This window comes from Nyctibius grandis, chromosome 4, assembly GCF_013368605.1.
Source record: "Nyctibius grandis isolate bNycGra1 chromosome 4, bNycGra1.pri, whole genome shotgun sequence".
NCBI lineage: Eukaryota > Metazoa > Chordata > Aves > Nyctibiiformes > Nyctibiidae > Nyctibius > Nyctibius grandis.
The window spans coordinates 55,654,846-55,675,016 of record NC_090661.1 but is presented as its reverse complement, the minus strand read 5'-3'; the positions used below and the strand labels follow the sequence as shown (position 1 = coordinate 55,675,016).

Sequence of the window (20,171 nt, the reverse complement as noted above, 5' to 3'; positions counted from 1 at the left end):
CACATTACTGACACCCAGGTGGCACTTGTACCTCACTGACGTCAAGTGCCCTGGCCCTCCTGATGACTTGTAGCTCTGAGGATGCAAAGGTGAAACATGAAAGAGTGGTATTTTGTTCTGCCCATTTTCTTCCTGCAAGAGTGATTTCCAGAGCTTCACCATCCTAAGTGCTACCCATGGCAATGTTACCCCTTGCCTCAGGGATGTGCCGAAATGAAAGAGAGGGGCAATCTGCTGAAGATGTCACTGCACCCACAATACCCTCTGAGGTGCAGCAGGTTCTTATCCGTGCCCCGCAAAAAGCATTAATGTGCTATTGAATCGCCAGTTCGTATCCAGACACCCATTTCCTTTGCAGTCACTCAGGAAACAGCCCCACGGAAGAAAACACCAACAACCTTCACCTGTACTGATCAATACATTTGTTTTAAGGTCTCCAAATAGCACCACACAGGCTTAGTGCCTGCGTGGTAGGCTGTTTATTTTGGGATGGTAATAGAACCTGATGAGAAAATCATTTTAGGATTGTGCAAGGTCAGTCTTACGTCAGAGTATCTTGCAGTGTATTGCGCAAGTGCAGACACCCTCGCTCTTCCTGCAGGCCTGCAGCTGCTCAGGCTGCTGATCCTGGAATGCTGGGTGCAGGAATAACTTCTGCAGAACATGGAAAACTGTCAGGTTCCCAGCAAATTGTCCTCACCAGGCAGAAGAGGGCAAAGTTAAGGCTGTGTTATTTACAAAAGCCTTCCCTGAGTAGAATAGTTGCACATATCCATAACCCCTGGGAAGACTGTCGTCTGTACCAGCCAGGGCTTCCTGTCCTCTTCCTCCTCGTTGCTAGGAACAGAGTTCAAGGCCCTTTTCCCAGCCGTTCTGTGCCAAATCTGCCATGTGTTTCCACCCAACATCCTGCTGTGCACAGCAGTTCATCACCTTTCCTTTCAGAGGACCTGGAGTGCAGGAGGCACAATTGGCCGCCGCCATAGTACACTGTGTGCTATTTCTGTATAATGCAAATGTACATGGACACAGTTTTGTTCAGAGCATGTATAACTGCCCTCCCTTCTCTACTAGCAATAAAGCAGAAAGCAGTTCACCTGGAGTTGGAGATATATTGCACTTTTTTAGAAACCCCAGTAAGTAGTATTTTAGCTATGTCCAAACCAAGTTGCATCTTCTCTCACCAGGGTGGCTCAAGGTAAGTGCTGAGCAGCTGTGCCCATCTCAGGGCAGGAGGCTGAAGGCCTCTCGTTCCTGTGCTCAGCCTCTGCCCTGTGAGAACAGGGATGGAGGAGCAGCAGAGGGAAAGGAACCTTAAAGTCCTGACTAAACAGCATTTCGTGCCAAGATCTCAGGTGATTCTGAATCAGAGGCTGCTTCCTTCCTAGGGACATGATACCCCAAAAGAGGCAGGAGACGACAGCAGTATTACAAGTTTCTAATCCCATGCACCATGGGCAGAGCCAGACAGCATCGTACAGTAGCAACACCCATCCAAGGAGGGACTCTGATGGGACAGGCAGGGTCTTCACACCAGCTGGGTAGGAGGAAACTTTTTCACAGTGCCAGGAGTTGAAATGCTGTATGATCTCCAGCCCCAGAGACATGGAGCACTGAAAGGACGAGGACCTGAGAAACCTTGGGAGGCAGCCCCACTTGAGCAGGACTTGGGCTGGCCACCTCCGGGGGTCCCTGCCAGCCTGAATCACTGCACCAGCCTGTGGAAAAAAGCCAGTCTTGTGCCGGGTTTTGAAGTACAGTTGGTGACTGATGCATGATGAGGCCCAAAAGCTCTTGAATTCAGCAGGAAAACTGCCTTTGATTTCAATGGCTTTTATTTTAGGTTATACATGAACTGCTGGTGTAATTATTTCAGTGAATTATTGACAGATTCTATCACTGGGTGCAAAGAGGCGTTAAACCAGCTCTGTGCACAAAGTGGCCACTCAGGCTTTTTGTTTTTAATTTGCAGAAGGTGGCAGCTTCAGCAGGTCTCCTTCTTCCTCTCTCTCACACTGGGATCCTTTCCTTGTGAGTAAATGAGTGACCATTGCACAATGTTTCTCTGCAAACGAGTGTTAGAGGAGGCCTTGGCTGGATTACACAACCCTACTTGGTCAAAGTCTCCTGAAACACTCTTGTCTGCTGATGGCTCATGTGAGGCCAGAGCATGAGTCACGGTGTTACCATCTTGACTAACCAGGGGAGGCCACAGACCACTGGACTGGACTGCTTCCTCCTCGCCTGGGCTGCAGCATGAGGAAATCCCGTGGCAAAGCAAATGCATAAAATCCCATGAAGCATTTAAAAACATCCATTTCATTCCCACATTTGACATTTTTTTCTTACCACCTGAAATGTCAGATACCAGCCCAAAGCAGCGCAGGACCCCGGGCGCTGGGCTCCAGACAGAGGGACATGCCGAAGCACTCCAGCAGTCTCCATGCTGGGGACTTGGAGCTTTGCCAGGGTCACCAAAACAACAGCACGTTTGTTCCAGACAGGCTGTTTCTGCATGACCCTGGCACAGGCAGAGCCTGGGTCCCACCACAGAGCTGTGAGCCCGGAGAGGCAGCGGCCGTGTCTGACCTGGGTCCTCCAGGGTCCCGTCATTCGGGTCATCTCCCAGCTTGTGTACCCTGAGAAGGGACAGCTGTGGTCAGGCCCTGGAGGAGCTGGGTCACCCCTGGCCCTCAGAGATGTATGTTTAACAAAGTTGTTGCTGGTGGTTTATATAATGTGACCAAAGAGGCCAGGTGCCCCATGGCCTCTGAGCAAGCCCTGCTCTGCACCAAGGCACGCACAGGGATTTCCTTCCAGGCACCTCGCAGCCAGGCAGAGTAACTCGCATCACTGTGAATAATCTCTCCAAGTTTGGGAGAGGCATGGCAACATTTGCAAATCACATCAGAGCTTTGCAGTTGTTATGCCAGAGGAAAATGTTGCATGTGCAATTTGAGAGCCTTTGTAAAAGCCCACAGAAATTCAGCTAGCACTCCTCACACTTTGAAAACTGTGATCTGCAGGTCTGACTTGGGGACTGGGCTTTGGTAAATTTTAGGCTGAGCCCATCTGGATCGCAGTGATTTAACACTGTTGCGGTTTCCACGGGCCTCACTGATCCACGGTTCCCCTTCGCCCCGAGGTCCAGCTGCTGACTCAGGTGTCCCAGGACGCTGCGAGGTGCTGGAGTGCTTCACCAGTCTGTTGCTTGACCCTGGCTGGTGCAAAGTCCGGTTGCTCTCTGGAAGTATCCAGCAGAAGATCAGTCCTAGCTTCCTTCCTTCCTTCCATGTTTCTACTTTAGCCTCATCCCCATCAGATTACTTCAGGCCCATTAACTGTGAATGTTACAGTATAAAGATAACGTGATCAGGCCAAGGACTTTGGCAGACATATACATCTTTGCTCCTGGGGCTTAAAACAACTTGGAGCAGTCATGGCAGAACTAAGATGCTGGTCAGACCCCCCCCACACATCTCTGGGTCTGGTGCTGGGGGACCCCCAGTTCCACCATACGTTGATCCCATGCAGTGTGATACCTGTGCACAGGTGGTGGTGGGTACATGGCTTGGAGCCCTACCAAGGCGGGGTGAGGAGGCCAGTGGGAGGTAGGCTGGAGAGCTAAGTCTGGTCCCTGGTTTGGGTGGGGAAGGGAGGTGAGAGGTGTGTAGTGGGGTGTCTCCTTCAGGAGAGTGGGTGCAAAAGGGAGAATTTGGAGAGAGTGTGTGGGAGTTGGTTTGAGAAAAAAGGAAAGTTCGTAAGTGATGCTGTCCAGAGGTTGGACCCTCCTGCTGCCACAGCCCCAAGGGTAACAGTCAAGATTGTCCTCACTATTGCCAACACGGAGCAGGTCAGCCCTCACTGATGCCCACATCAGTGATGATACCTATGGTGGAAACAGGTCAACCGGCCTCTCTGTGCTGTGTGTCAGGGACTCACTAGCAGTGCTTCCACCACAGGGGGATGGCAGTGGGCCAAGGAGCCAGGCAGGGTGAGGACATGCTGCCTCACAGCTGGAGCACCCACAGGACTCTGTACCCAGCCTCCCGGTGAGGGCTTGACACCAAGCCATCGGCACACGACGTCCGGGCCAGCACTGCAGAAGGGTGAGAGCTGATGTACTTGCGGCAGCCCACAGGATGGACATGGGGAAGCTGTTGTTGGGGCAGCGAGGCCAGCAGCTCCCGGGGCCGTGGGGACTCCCTGGGGGCCCGTCCCACTGCTAGAGCCAGGAGTGGGAGAGCTGGGAGCACCAGAGGTATCCCCAGTCCTCGGCACCTCCCTTGGGATGGGGACAGGCTGCGGCCAGGCTGGGACATCATAGCTGTGGGGAGCTGGAGACCAGCCCTGCTGCAGCATCACTGGGGCAGGGGCTGACTGCCCTGGGAGGCTGAAGTAGGGTCCTGGACCATGGGCTGGGTGGGGTAGCCCTGGCGAGGCACTGGAGGCAGCAACGCCCATGAGTGCCCTCAGGGCCCTGAGAGGAGCATCTCCTCAGTCAGATCAGTACTGGAAACCTGTATCTCAGGCTTGGCCATGGCATCCGTAGTGCCACTCTGAAAGCAGCCCGGGCTCCCAGCAGGAGCACACTGTCCTGCAAGAGGCTCATGGCAGCGCCAGGGAGGGGTTCAGCTCTGGCATCCTGCGGGTGTGCTGCCCAGAGGCAAGGCGGAGGTGCTGACAGCTGCACATGAGCAGAAATAACCATGAATTTGGAGTCAGCTCAGTGCCAGTGTCACACACTGCAAGCACATGATGTCCTCCAAACCAAGATTGCTGTTATTCACTGTTCCTCATTCTTGGTTGTTGTCCCTTCCCAACAAGACACACATGCAGCCCAAGCTAGCAGATGCACAGCACTGTTTTGCTATCTGCATGCAGATTTGGCCAGTGCACGCTACAGCTGGGGCACATAGATGCGGACATTTCAAGGCCCTGAGACAGAGAGAGTGACCAGCTACATGTGACACCATTTTACCTCTGGAGGTTCAGGAGTAAGGCAGAGACCTTGGGCAACTTGGCCCAACGTGTCCTAATTCTTTTCTGAATGTTAATAGGAGGAAACAATAGCAGCTTTGAGCCAAACCCACAGTAAAACGCCCTGTCTTTCTAATCAGAGCTTTGCTAGGCCTGATCCCAAGTTTGTGTCACTGTAGTGGAGGTTGCTTGCCTCCTGCATGCAGACAATCTAGTCTCTTACGTTTGTAGTGGGAATCTTGCCTGAATGAAAGCACCCAGAAGACATGGATCTGTCTCGCAATTAAGGCTCTCATTTCCATTACCCAGTCGTGGAAAATTGTTTTCAAATTTCATGAAATGCATTTTTGCATTGGTTCAGTTTATCCTGTGGGAATTTAGGTTTGCAGGGAAATTTTAAGTCTGCAATGACTGAATGACTGAAAGCACAGGTAGAGCGGAGAATTAGTAAGTTCTGTCTGCAACAGCCTGAATTTCTTAAAGTAATAACCTGGTGGGACTTGTAGATACGAAAACAGTAGAGAAAATGACATCTGGGTAAAAAGGGATAGGTATTTAATTCTAGCTCTTTTTGACTTTCAAATTTTAATCTGGTTTGCTACACTGGGCAAATTATTAAATTCTTTACAAATGCTTGTTATAAAATAATTGCACCATATCACACATGGAAATAAATATACAATTAACCAGACACTATCATACAACCAATGTGATTAAAACTGCTGTACATGTAAAACTGATGGTGAAGACTTTCAATCTTTGAGAAAAATACATTGAACAAAATGCCTGTGCTACCTAATTTCAGTGACAAATAGATGGCAGAAAATGTATTCTTACTGAATGTACAGGATCATCTTGCATGGTCTGTAATTACATGGATTTCAAAGGCAATGACATGTTGTAGACAGAAGACAGAGATGGAGTTCTGCTACAGGCGGCAACCCTATTCCACTGAATACATCAGACAAGACTCGGTTTATTCTAACTGGGTGAACAGATACTGTAAGGCAAAAACGCAGTCTTACCTCCAAACAGACTGAGGTGTGTGCAGACCTTTCACAGGCCTTGTGCACAGAGGTGATTCACACCTGCCATAATTTATTATGGAGCAAATGTCCACTTTTCTGCAAGATCTCTGGATTTTCTCCACTGTCCACCATTTACATTCCGCGATGTCAGCTGATTGCCAGCAGGAGGTTTTGAGGTTTGATACTTCAAGTTTTCCAGAGGATGAATGTTCTCCTGAATGCTCCTTTTATTTCTGCAAATGAACTCTGCTGAGAAATGCCCTGTATTCAGACAGCATCTACAATTAGCACATCTGCCCTGTGTCGAAGGCCACACTCCAGAGACCTTCTGAGGTCTGCAGATATCAGAGGTTCTCACGAGATAAACTATCCAGCCCTTCCAGGATGACAGCAAACACAACAAAAGAGCAGCACGGCCCTTAGGGAAAGTCTGACTCTTTAACAATTGGCACTGGTGGGGTTTTATGGTCTATTGGTTTATAAATAAAATGGAAATCTTTCTTGGTTTCACTCTTCAGCAGGGAGGCTTTAATGTGGTGAGGAAGGGCATCTTTGTCCAGCTGCAGCCACTGATCATCAACATAAACAAAGAGTGCGTAGTCCTTGGGATAGGAGACTTCAAACTTTTCTGCACACTGCTGGCTCAGCTGCTCAGCCGTGGTGTCGTTCCGGGAAGCAAGTGTCCTTGACTGACCACTGATTTCCAGAAAGGAGATAGAGATGAAATCCTGAAGAGAAACATGAGGATAGATCTTGCAGTTAATGCAGAGACTTAGGACCGAAGGAGATAGAATTCAGCCCCAAAGCTCTGGCTGCCTAGAGCTCCTAAATGCTCCCAAATATCCTCCAATCATTCCCCAATGCCCTAGTTACTCTCTCCTTTCTCCCCTCAGACGAACAAGCTCTGAATCAGCAAATACTTAAACTAACAAACACTTAACCAAATAATTAGCCCTGTAAAGACAAGTAAGTGAAAGCTTTTCTTTCTGATTTTGGTGAATATCCTTAGTGAGCCATCTGCAACAGTTCCTTCTCCCACCTTTCTACAGCTTCTGAAGAAATAGGATGCAAAGAAGTAACAGACCAGAGTAACAAAGAAAAAACCTCAAAGATCTCTCCTGAAAACCCCCTGTCTCACAGAAACAGGAAAGGGCTGGCAGTGCGGTGGCCCTTGTAACTCCACCATCACCCAAACAGCACCTTGAGACTGTCTCCTCCAAACTTCCTTTCATCAGTAAGGAAAGAGCAGAGGTTATGCTGAGAAGGCTGATATACTTGTATCCTGTTTTCAAGCAGTAACGACTGTTGGGATGACTTTCCCCTTGCCAAACTCATGAGGAACAGAATCTAGAGAACCTTTGCCACAGCGGAACCTGTGTGTTTAATTTGTATCTGTGAAGTTTAAAAAAATTCCCAGCCTTTTTGGTGAGAAAATACTCAGGTTCCTCAGCAGAAGTGAGATTTACAAAATATTTGGACTATGGGTTTCCAAACTGTGTTTTTATGGATTGTCACTGCAGATGAGTAAGGCAGCCAGAGGGGTGTGCAGGGGCACGCTGAACACCTCAGCAAGCTGTTCCCTTGGGGGATGGGCTCCCACGTCTCTGATATCACCCCTCATCCAAAGGAATCGAAAATGGCCCTTACGCTGCTGTAGATGGTGGGAATCTTCTGGGGAAATGTGGCATTTGCTTGCCACAGCTATTATGCTCCATGCTAGGTACTTGCTATGAGCTACTGCCAGAGCAGCACTTGAGGCTGGATGAGTATTTGATGTGTCTCAGCCCCCATTCACACGTTCTGATATCATCAGGGACTGTTTTGACTGCAATATGGGAAGCATATTAAACCCCACGATTTCACAGAGCTAGATGGACTGTGTCTGCCCCTCAGGAGACTTTCCCCTGGCTTTCCCCTCTTCAGTTTTGCACTGTGAAGGCTTTGAGACGTGGCCTTTGCTGCCTCCCTGTGGGTGACAATTTGATCACAGGACATGAGGCTGGCAGGGCATCCTGTCTGCCTGCTCCTGCACCCAGCCTCCCCATGGCTGGAGGCCCAGAGCACCCATCCCTCCTGGGACCCTCTCCCACGGGTGCATGGGGAGGTCTTCGCTGGGCCACAGACAGCATGGGCTTCAAAGCTAGCCAGCCGTTCTTGGGTCTGCCCTGCTGCCAGACAGGAGAAGCCAGGCTCTGGAAGACTCTGATCCTCCTACAGCTTTATGCCATCTAGGAGCTACCCCTGCTTAGCCTCCTCACATCTCCTCAGCTTAGCCTAGGACTTCCCCAGGCCCTTAGGATAGGGAGCAGAGGGGCTTCCTGCCTCCCCGCCGCAGCTCTCCATATGCGAATGCTCCTAGCACGCCTCATTCGAGAATGAACAACAAAATCACTCTGCAGTCATATTTAAAATTATATTGTTATGAGGGTACTTCAAGACTTCAAAATACATTTTTAAAGTAATATGTATTTCAAATGAGGTGTGATTTTTTAAGATTTGGAAATCTTGCACTGTGTATACTCTCTTTTTTTAATAGTGATTTGGGTTAATTTTGTTTTAAAATAATTATCATATTAAAAATTAGTAAGTATGGAGAGAGCATGTTCATCTGCTAGGCTTTTTCCCTAGAAAGTAATGCCAGCTACCTGCACTGACGAGCGGGAAGCCCGGGCCTTGTTCAATGTCCTCCGCCGCTCCCAGCGGTGAATGGAGTCCTGTACCTCCATGCTCAGCTGCCGCGTGACAGTGATTTTGTCATAGTTCTTGATGTGCTCCAGGGCCCCATAGGTGGTGGTTAAATAATAAGAGCCTGTGAAAGGAGAAGGTCTTGTATGAACATCACACCTGCACGGGCCATTCCTTTCCACTTCCATCCTGCCTGCTTGTGCCCATGCAGCGGCATCTGTGCCTCACTGCAGGGACCACAGTGTCCTCCACCCCTTTCTGCTTCACAGCAATGTCACTGCCCAGACCGCTGAGGTTGTAGATGACCTGGGAATAAACACAGACTGAAGGCAAACTACTACAAAAAAAGCTTTCACAAACAATTCCAAACCATTCTTATATCCAGTCTAAATCTACCCTCTTTCAGTTTAAATCTGTTGCCCCTCGTCCTGTCACTACAGGTCTTGGTAAAAAGCCTTTCTCTGTCTTTATATATTGAAAGCCCACAGTAAGGTCTCCCTGGAGCCTTCTCTTCTCCAGGCTGAACAACCCCAACTCTCTCAGCCTGTCTTCATAGGAGAGGTGCTCTAGCCCTCTGATCATCTTCGTGGCCCTCCTCTGGACCCGCTCCAACAGCTCCATGTCTGTCTTGTGCTGGGGGCCCCAGAGTTGGATGCAGTACTGCAGGTGGGGTCTCAGCAGACCTTGCTGGCCACGCTGCTTTTGATGCAGCCCAGGATATGACTGACAACATTTAGAGTCTGGGTCCCCTGTGGGCTCAGCACTGTTCAAGGCTGTCTCTGATCTGCAAGGACAAGTCACCCTCTCCTCCCTCCATCTCTATCGACTAGACAGGGAGCTCAGGTGTTTGGCTGGGAGTAATTCCCAGACTGTTCAGAGTTGTGGGATAAATCTGGGTAAAGCAGAGAAACAGGGGATAAAGCAGGAAAAGCCTGCAACCAGTCCTTTTCCCTCAGCAACTCCCTGACCGCTGCAGTGTTGGCTGCAGCAGGTAATAAATAACCAACTGCAGCAGTCAGGGATGCAGCTGGCCCATGATAAGAACAGGCTTCATCAACAGAGATGAAGATAAGCCCTGATAAGAGGACAGAGTTGAATACGAGGAAGCTGATGCTTTGGTTGCAGGGCAGCCCCGTGTCAGAGGTTAATTAAAAGTGCTCGTTTTCCCAGCTGCCGCCCGGGCTCAGCTCCGCTGATGAGCGAGAGGCTGGGCCGGGGTCTCCTCTGACCAGAGGGAAGCAGTCAGCCTGCAGGAGCAGCAGCGTGGTGTCCCAGAGGCAGTGGGGAAGGGGACGCATGCCCTGGGTCTCCAGGCGAGAGCATGGCCTGAAGCAGGCGAGGGGCCAGGCCTCAGCGGGGACTGGGCGGTGCCCGCGCTGTCTACGAGCCCCCATGCTGGGCCAGGTCCACCGCCCCGGCCTCTGCGCCATCCCCTGATCCTGCTCCCTCACCCTGGGTGCCAGGAAAACAGGGAGAAATAAAAATTGCCCATCAGCTGGGCAGCAACAACCAGGAGCTCCCTGTTTTTAATAAGTTTCATAATAATTGCAGTTGCCTCTAGATGGCACTTCCACATCACCCAAACCTTGCACCCGCCCGGGGTTTCGCAGCCCTTCCTCAGGCTCTGATGAGCCCCACAGTCATTGCGGCTGGTTGCGTAAGTGGTGCTAAGACAGCATTTTATTTAAAAGCAGTATTTTTAGGACACCATTAAAGTTTGGTGTAGCAGAGGAGAGATCAAGGCATCGCCATTTGACTTTCCATACTCAGGTGGATCCAATGAGGAATGTCCCATAGCTACGTAGGTCTGCACACACCGAAAACACTCTCTTTTTCTTTACTGTCTCCCACAAAGTGCTGCTGAGAACAGGCTAACAAGCCTGCAAGTGACACTTTTCCCCTCTTAAATATAGTTACTGCCCTCCCTCGTCTGTCATTCAGTATTTCTCCTGCTCTAGCAGAGTCAGAGGCGCCCAGGATGGGACCCGTGACCTGGCGTATCCTGTCCTTCAGAATCCAGGGAAGAAGATCTCCCAGTCCCCCAAGACAGGAATTCATTATATCTTCTTTAAGAATTAATTTTTCTTCCACTTTCCAGTATCTTAATTTCCCCACAGTCATTCTCCATCATCTATCCTTACCTTTGCCCCAGTAGTCAACATCACTGTTATTATAAAATTCAAAGTATTTTTTTTATTTGGAGGCTAGATTGAAATGATTTTGTGTATTGACTTGAGGTAATTTCACAGTTTTCTCACTTCTGCTTTCCTTTATTTCCTTTTATTTCTGTGCCTGAATCACCTTTTGCCATTTAACTTTGAAAGGCCTAACTCAAGTTGATTTTTGCCAGTTCTCATTTTAGCCCTGTGCTTTGCGATCTCAGAGCTGTCTTCACTGAGATGTTCTTTTTTTTTTCCATTCCCTGTATCTGCAGTTACTCCCAGTCTCCTTACTGATGTGGTTATTTAGCCAGTTTGATCTGGAACTGTCTCACAAAATTTTCCCCCTTTGGCTGGTGTACACATTTCACACAAGTCTCTGCATGTTTGAATTAAGAGAACCTCCAGCCAGCTTTGCCTTCAATAGCCTGAGCTCCCCAACCCAGCTGACTTCAGTGACCAGCCTGGTAGTGTGCCCTTTTGAAATGAAGAACCTGCGGGCAGCGTAGTCACCAAAATCAGCTTAGTTATATCAGCAAAATGCTGTGCTTAGGCTAACATTTTTTCTGCTAACAATTCTTTTCAGCAGGAAAATTATCCTGTGCAAGAAACCCCTCACTAATACGATTGTGTTGCTACTGCTCATTCTGTTGGTACTTAATTTTGCCCACCTCTGCTGTGCTGGGATGACATGCTCTTAGTTACAGACTTATACTTCCATTTAAAATAAACAAAATTATTCTGCTATTGTTCATCCAGGACTCCTTTCTAGAACCTCAGTACTTACCAAAATGAAGTCTAAAATAGAACCCATTTTATTGGTTTAGTGACTACTTGGTGAAAAATTATCTGTGTGCCTAATTCAGCGTGTGTGACCCTGTCACTGTTAGTAGCATTTGCTTCCCAAGCTATATTTAAGAAACTAAAGGCCCATAGCTCCTTGGAATGTTTATCCCTCTAATAGCAGACGTCTTTATTCACATCAAAAAACAATATTCCTTTCTAACCCGACTTTCCTTTCTCTGCCTCGCTATGATACTCAACCAGAGAACATTGTCAAAGGAATCACTCAAATTTAAGTGTAGAGTGAGCTGAGAATGATGTATGGCTCCAGGCATACGATGCAATTGAAGAAATGCGCTCTTTTCTCACTGGAAGAAATAAAAAAGCCCACACAATGGACTGCAGCAGTAGTTCAGTTTTAGGCAAAGACCTTTTAACTTTTCAGCCTTTGGACCAAGGAACACTAGATGTCTCTGTTTAGGTTACTAATCCAGCAACTGAGTTCTCATTTATGCTGGGTCCCTGCCTTTCTAGCTAAATAATGATTTCCAAAGTGAAAATCCCAGGAGCAAACACTGTACCTTCCCCTAGCTGCAGAGCAGGGTCCATGAGTTCCATCACATACTCCACATTCAGAAGGACTTCAGTCAAGTTGCTGCGGGCCAACACATACATGAGCACGGGGAGGAAGTCATCTGCACCGTATGGTTTCCCTGAGCGAAGAGAAACACAGAGTGGTCCCAATAAACTCACCACAAAGACACGTTCCCACACAACAGTGACAGCTTCTCACCCAGCATGCCCTTTGCAGACTTTAGCTTACATTATCTGAAAAGTGAAAGCCTGAAAGCACCAGCAAAGAAAAAATGCTGAAAAAGGGAAAGTTAGTTCACTTAAAAAGTAAGTAAACTTGCTTCAAGCCCAAAATATGAGCTTGAAAATTTTTAGTGAGCTCCATTTCTCCCATTCTGTATTAACTGGAGAAAGAGAAACTTAAACTTTATGGATCACAGACAAGGGACAATCCTTGAAGAGTGCAAAGGCTGCCAGCTTGGCCCTCTGATTTGACACAGCCATAAACACTGCAATTCACATTTTCAATATTAGGTTTGCTCTATGTTTGGGAACAAGGAGCAGAAAACGGAATTTGAGACAGTGGTTTTTAGGACTGAGCACTTCTGTGTTTATGTTCCTTCAGAAGGCAAAACATTGCACTACATGTTCCTAATTAAAACAGTCTCCCAAGAGCTAGGATCTAAGAGGAAGCATCTTTCCAGCTATGGTGTCTAGCTAAGAAAACAAAAAGCCTTTCATATTGGACTTAGAATAGTTTTTGAACTTTGTGTGTAGCAGGTGCTACAGGAACAGATCCTCATGGGCTCAAGTTTTCCTGTGCTTAAAACATTCATATCAACAAACTCAACAAAGTGATTTTATATGAAATCTGTAAAAGCTCTTTGGGATCTCGGAGGGCAAAAAAGCATACATGTTAACAGTCATCATTATAAATAATTACTACTTAAAATAGAATCCAGACTGAAGATTCACCACATAAATGGCAAAGAACACAAGGATAACTTTTCTTATTTGAAAGATGCTTTCACTTTTTACCAACATGTCATAAATTCATCATGGACAACCCATAATAACAAGTTGCTTAACAGGCCTATCTTCCCAACATTCAGGGTTGACCATTCCTCTTAATCTAAGCCCAGACTGCTTTCATTCTGAATGTCCTCCCTCAGACGGTGGGCAGTTTTCCTCACCTGAGCACTTGGATGTGTTGGTTTCATGGGCCATGTGTGTCTCACCTGAGAACCGTTTGCCTCATCTCAAAGAATCAAAGCTACCCTTGATGTAGCTTTGGTGAAATTATGCCCTAGCCATTTTTGGCCCATAGTCCACATGCCCTTCCATGGTAGGGCATAAATTCCTATTTCTCAAATGTTCCCACTGACTTATTTCAAATATTTGCCATGAGTCAGCTTTCCTTTTTTGTCATTCATAGCTGATGCAGATTCTTCACTGGCAAAGAAAGATATTCTTCTGAAGCCTCAAATAAATATGAGCTTAGCCCCTGATTAAAAAAAAAAAAAAGTATGGCTTTTAAATAAACCCAGTAATATATCTAGTGAACAGAGAGTTGACCCAGTTAAAACAAAGTGTTGAAGCATGAGGGACTGTCAGGGCTGTAATTCAGTCTGTTTCTAACAGAGTCCGCACATGTCACAACATAGACAATTTATTTAATGAAAGCTGGATTAACGCTTTCATTCTGTTTGCTTTATTATGGCTGCCTTTAGTTAAAAGACACAGCCTTCGGTCTTCAACCAAATGATAAAAGGACTGTATTGTTTCATTAACATCTGGATGGACATTTTTTTGTGTGTTGTTGCCTTGGCTTATGTGTCTGTGAAAGCTTCAGCTCTGTGAAGGGTTCAATTCATTACTGTCATATATATTACCTTAATACAAGCAGGTTAGTATTACAGCTAATTAATATTGTCTAGGAAAAAAGGATGACACAACTGAGACATGAAAACATACTAGAAAAACTGCACAGAGAAAAGCCTTGTTCTCCTTTTGACCTGAGTAAATCAGATGTCAACAGAGTTAGTTCTGTATAAAAATAGTGTAAAGGAAGACGAAGTACCAAAGTTTGATAGCCTCATTTTTTTCCCTTCTTTAAAAACTTTCTTTATGAGGTAGTAGTTACTGACCAGTGGTATGGATTGGGCGCTTCTGATTTCCTGAAGGCCAAAGGATTTCCTGAAGGCCAAGGGATTTCCAGTGCAACATCAATAGCAGAATTTTCTCTTCCCTACCACTTCATTTTCATGACCAATGTGTGTTGTGCCTGCTAGGGTGTCCAAGAAAGTTGCTACTTCACAACATGAATTCCTACCCACTGGAAAAAAACGCTGGTTTTTTTTTGTAAAATGTCACCGAAAGAGATCACCAACCAGCCAACGGACTGACCAACCAATGCAGAGGGGAAACAGAAACTTGGAGCTAAACAATTCCATGTCTCCAGCCATCAACTTCTAGTGTCCACCGAAATGAAATTTAGAGGACACTTTTCAAGAACTCCCACAAAATCTATTTCTTTTTTATTGGCTGAGAAGTGGTTGTATGTAAAAGTAGGCACTGAGTAAATTATTTTTCACTGCTTTCTATCTCATATCCATAAGCTGATTTAGCTGCTCTGCCCGCCAGCCCTTGTTATAAACCTTTCTCAACTTTAAGATTTCATAGAAATATTATTGAACTCACAGCTGTTTGTATGGCTTAAATATGAAAATCTGATATACAGTTTCTTTTTGATCAATAAGCTCAGACTAGGGATGTCAGCCTGCAATAATGGAAAGAGTACTCATTCTCCATATGCTGTATGCTCATAATCTGCATAAATTACTAGACATCATTTTAATTCACTTGTGGGAATATGAAGCCTGATTCTTAAATACCCATGTCTGTAGCTAAAGCTGAAGTCAGCAGGAGCTGTAGGTGTCAACAAGAGAAAAGCAAAGCTAATCATCAAGGATCCATCTCTGACTCCATGTGTTGCCAAAAACTTCCAGCATTCCCTAGGGCAGGTCAGGCATGGTATATTGTGCCTACTCCTTGTAGTCATCGCAACAGCTTCTCTCCACTGAGTGCATATGGAGCCAGGGACAGGTGCCTGAGAGGACAAGACTCTGAACCTCCCCTTGTTCTCCTGGCTAGGCACTACCTTAGACTTGTACAGCCATCAGACCAAGTATGGCCCTGAGAAGCCCTGTATCTCGGTCCATCCATGGGGATAATAGGTGCTGTCAGAAACTCAAATATGACCAGAAGCAGGAGGCACAAAGATATATGAAATAATGCCAGTGAACCAAGACACTTGAGAGGTTGGTGCTGCTCAGCATCCTGCAACCCACATGCTCCCTGTCATGGAAGGCACCAGGGCACTAACCGGCATCCAGCCAGGGGCTGCAGCTGGGATGTCCTCTGCAGGCTGCTGCCTCCTCAGCTCCACTTTCAGTCTGGGCCAGAGCCAAGCTCCTAGACCTGCATGTCTAACTCCATCTGTGGTCTCTCACAGAGGGGTATGTTTGCAGTTAACAGAGATAAATCTAGCTCCGACCCTGCCAGCGGTCTCAGTGACACGGACTGAGCTTGTTTGTTCAAGGTGGTGTTGTCCTGCTCCAGATATAACTTGCTTGCTTTATTTCCCCCTCTTCCCTGCAGGATCAGGAAACATTTATTTCATAAATATCTATAAGAAGCTTAAAATAAGCCTTCTCTTCTGCCACAAACTCATCCTATTATGTTTATAGCAAAGCAAATACAACGTCAGCTCCTGGCTGGGATGCAGCACTTGAATGGAATGGGTATTAATTAAATAAATGATTTAAAGCAACTGGAATTCTGCCCAAGCCTCCATAAAGAAATTACAGCCTGTTTAACAGATTCATGCGTTTCTTTTCCCTCCATGTATATTCTGACAACCAGCAGACAGTGATGATGCTCTGCATCTTGCTCTAGTATTTTACAAACACTGGAATGATGTCTAGCTGCAGCTCTCCAGGAAATATGAATTCTAGCCTCAGTTTATAGTTGAGAAATCTGAGGTACAGAAAGGTTAACTGAGATTTGTTCAAGATCATGAGAAAAGATTGTGACCGTCCTTCTACTCCCTAGCATTTTGCTGTCTCTTGTCCATCCCATACTACCTCAGCAAGGTTCAATTTATGGTACAGTTGAATTAAGGGAGTTAATACATGCAGGCAGCATGAATCCATTTCAAAAACACATGTTTTACAGATCAGAGGAATTTGTTCCCCTTGAAAAATTTGAACTGTCTCTTTAATTCAAATGTAGTAATTGTGCTAGCCAGAAAAAAGATATAATCTCTAGTCCATCAGCCTTCATTAATAGTAACTTAAATGCAAATATCCTTTTCCTAAAGATAACAAAGCAAAACTGTTATGTATAGCTTTATTTTCCTTCTCAGAAGTGAGCAGTGTGGTGAGATTGCTCTGACTTAGTTTTAGAATTTCTAGCATCAGTTCTACACTTGCTGCTGAAGTATTTGAGGCCGATTTCCTTTTCACAGGCTCAGCCATCCCACTGAAGACATACTGCTTCACATCCTTGCCTTTGTCAACTGCAGAGCCATATAGGAGTGTATCAAGGCAACTAATATTCAGCTGCTCAGTTCCGTGGGGGATGACAAACTTCATCTTAAAAGCTAGGGAAGAGAAAGATTCCAGTGGACTATATATCCTATCTTTCCTCTTCTTCCAAAAGCACGCTATGCATTAGCCATGCAAAACTATGCAACAGAAGTTATTAAATCAGATGTTTTAGGGCAAATCACCTAGCTATCTCCATCACTAGTACAGAACTGGTTTTGAACTATATACTCCAGCTCCCTGTGCAGTTCAAAGATACTCCAAAAGAGAAGCTTCATAACCTTAGGTAGTCCACAAGTTTAAAATGTTGCAGTAAGAAAATTGTTCTGTTCATTCCTCTTGAATCTCCTTTGAAAGCAGTCTCCCCATCTTTCAAACTTCCAACTTAAGCTTAGAGCCTTTCCATGCCTGATTTTCCCCGCTCATGGACTGACCAAGCTTGGCCTGTTTGTCTTACACAGCGTTTCTTCATAAGCCAGTGCCTACTGCTCTGCTGGTTTTGCTTTTCCATCAGTTCTCTTCCACAGAGCGGCAGTTTCCAGGCAGCACAGGGCTGGGACCAGGCTCACCACTGCCAGTACACACCACACATACTGCAGATTTGCATCTTGTTTATCACTCCACAAGTGTCACTTGTGTTTTTCATAGAGCGACAAGCAGAGATTCTCATTCTACACCTACCATACAATATGCCTTTGACATTTTGTCTGAGTAAAGGTATTTCTGAAAGATAAATAAGAAGCAGTTTTTTCTACATAAGATTACAGTGCTTCTATATAAATGAGATACGTGGTCAACTCTCCCTGCGGGTATTGGGGCATGCCTTCCAAATGTAGGAGCAGTCAGAGAGCTGGGAGCTTACAGCTCCCTGTGAGTCCTGCCTCTTACTTTTTCTAGTGCACAGATAAAAAATATGCCAGCCATTTTGCAGGGGAGGGGCTGGGTGGGTTTCCAAACTCTACTTCTTTTATTCTTTTAATGCATATCCTTCTTACTAACTACTCCTAGTATTTTAGAAGGCAGGTTACATATTTTTTGATCATAGGTTACTTTCTTGGAGGCATATGTTGCTGTTATTTAAGTTTGCACAGAACTTGGAAAAGCTCAGTGAGACACCGCAATGCTATCATAATTGTCCCTTTGGGAACAATTCACTTACTAGTACCACTGCCTACACTGTAGATGTGAACATCTGAATCAGTACCTCTACGCTCCTTTTATAGCCAGTGATGAACTAACCAATGAACTGATGAACTAACAGTGGAGTTTGTCATGAGTCATCTCACCCTAAAACAGACACCTACATCTAGCCAGATGAATCAACTGAACTCCATTGACTAAGTCCCCATTATCTATAATTAGAAGCTAGACATGATACCCATCTGTGGCCACCTACAGCTAGATGTAGTTGTAGATGAGTCCTACTTCAACATAGGTCTATATCTTGTAGTTGTACTCAAGAGGTCTGTTGGGAGAAAGGTGTATTGACAAAGACTGGGAATTTGTCTTCCTGATTCCTGGAGATGATTCAGGCAAGTTGATTGCCTTCAGCATGAGGGAGAAATGTTAGTTTAAACCAGCTGAGGGCCCATTCAGTTCATTGTCTAAGTATCAGGGGGTTCAACCACAGCCAGTTTTTCAGGCAGATTTTGTCATGTAGTATGAATTGCAACCAAACCAGAGAACTCCTTTCTTAAAATGGCCTGATACACATGGAGACAGTCAAGGCTGACTTCAAATTCTCAAGACTCTTTCAGCAGTGCAAAGATGGGCACTACCACAGGCACAGATATTCCTGAGTAAGCCTATCCCTAGTTTTAAAGAAAACTTGGTACCTGTCTGGACACCCTGGCCAAACCTGGACTGATGTACGGGGGTCTCAACATGTTAAAAAACTTGTGTTTTCATGGGAGTCTGAAAAAAAGGGGTGCTCGATTTGGTGGTATTTGCACTTTGTTTTCAAATATGAAACCATATTCTCAGGTCAGCTCATCCTATGGTCAGCCTAAAGTGGAAAAAGAGCTGTCCTGAGCTACCAAATTGCAAATTAGAACAGACAGCATAAGTAGTTATCATATTACCGAACAGATAACTTTTCTGACAGAGGTAGACTGATTTTGGTCTGGCGGCAGAGGGAATGATTAGTTTTGTGTTCCACCTGCTCTGATTGGATGAGGAGGAAACTCACTAATTCAGCAGTGAGTAAAAGGAGCTAAAAGAACAGACTGCTGCACAGGAAGCTGAGCATGGCTGCTGCTCTTCCTGCGCAACCAGTGCTGTGCTGCCTCAGGGCTGGCTGAAAGCAAAAGGGTCCCTGGGCCGCTGCTCTTGAGATGGGCAGAGAGCAGGAGGAGAATTCCTACCCGCTGAAATCTGGCCTGAGCAGCTCGCAGTGCACTCTTCTGCCCACCACCAGCTGGGAGTTCCCTGTCAGAAAAATATTTCAGTTTGCTGAACGTTTGTCTTTGCCAGGTGGAAAATCACAGTGATCTGGGGTCAGTTCATTCTGTTGAAGAGGTTTCACACATTTCACTTCTAAGTGGGTCTACAGGACGTTTCACTCAATTCCTCTCCGAGTCCACTGTCTTCCAGGAGGTAGGCTATAGCATTCTCCTCCCTTTAACCTCTTTTCCGGTCTGAATTCATTGGGGTATATTTCCTTAATGCCAGGCCAGTTCCTTTTGACCAGGCCTTGATATGCATCACTGATCATATATTCTGGAGAGGGAACTGGACACACAGGGGTGAAGTCAGCTTCTGACCTATACCCCGCTTGAAGTAGTACTCAACATGAGAAAACAGCTGAGCTGGCCGAAATGAAGCGCTTTGGTTAGCATAGCAAACCACAACGAAATCCTCTGATTTCAGGCATGTTAAGCTTTTAAAACATGTAGGGTTTTTTGAGTTATTTCCCTACCACCTGATTTCTGTTACATAAAATGACACAACGGCATTTCCTGCAACAGAGAAATTCCAGCCCTGAGCTAACTGAGGTGTGACAGACACATAAGGTACCACCAGCATCAGAAGGAGACAGTGTCTCCTATGGGGGTTTTAATGAGGCATGTGACTCTTTGATCTATACTAAATTCACTCTCAAACTTAACACAACTGTTTTAACAAAGTTACAGCAAATTCCCTACATGTTTCCAAATCTTCTCATAATACTTGAAGACAGTCAGAGGTCTGCAGCTTAGGCTTGTCCCTGGGGTGACTTCTTGCTCTGCTGTTAATGTGTCTACATTGGTCATTGAACCTTGCTGCATACTGTTCAAGGGATGACCCTGAGGTGAGGCTCAGAAGGGACACAACAATTCCTGTATGAGTGCTCCAAGGCTGTTGTCAGTACAAAATAA

At 46.0% G+C, this 20,171-nt stretch overlaps 1 protein-coding gene across 1 annotated transcript in view; it reads right to left on the bottom strand.

Annotated features, from left to right (window-relative positions):
* Positions 1-6,369: 6,369 nt before the first annotated feature.
* RIN3 (Ras and Rab interactor 3) overlaps positions 6,370-20,171 on the bottom strand; it is a 68,650-nt gene continuing 54,848 nt past the window's right edge. Inside the window, exons 8-10 of the mRNA XM_068397381.1 lie at positions 12,217-12,348; positions 8,654-8,817; positions 6,370-6,736 (exon numbers count right to left, since the gene is read on the bottom strand). Of these exons, the coding sequence (XP_068253482.1) occupies positions 6,428-6,736; positions 8,654-8,817; positions 12,217-12,348 (605 nt within the window). The 3' untranslated portion in view covers positions 6,370-6,427. The remainder of the gene's footprint in view (positions 6,737-8,653; positions 8,818-12,216; positions 12,349-20,171) is intronic.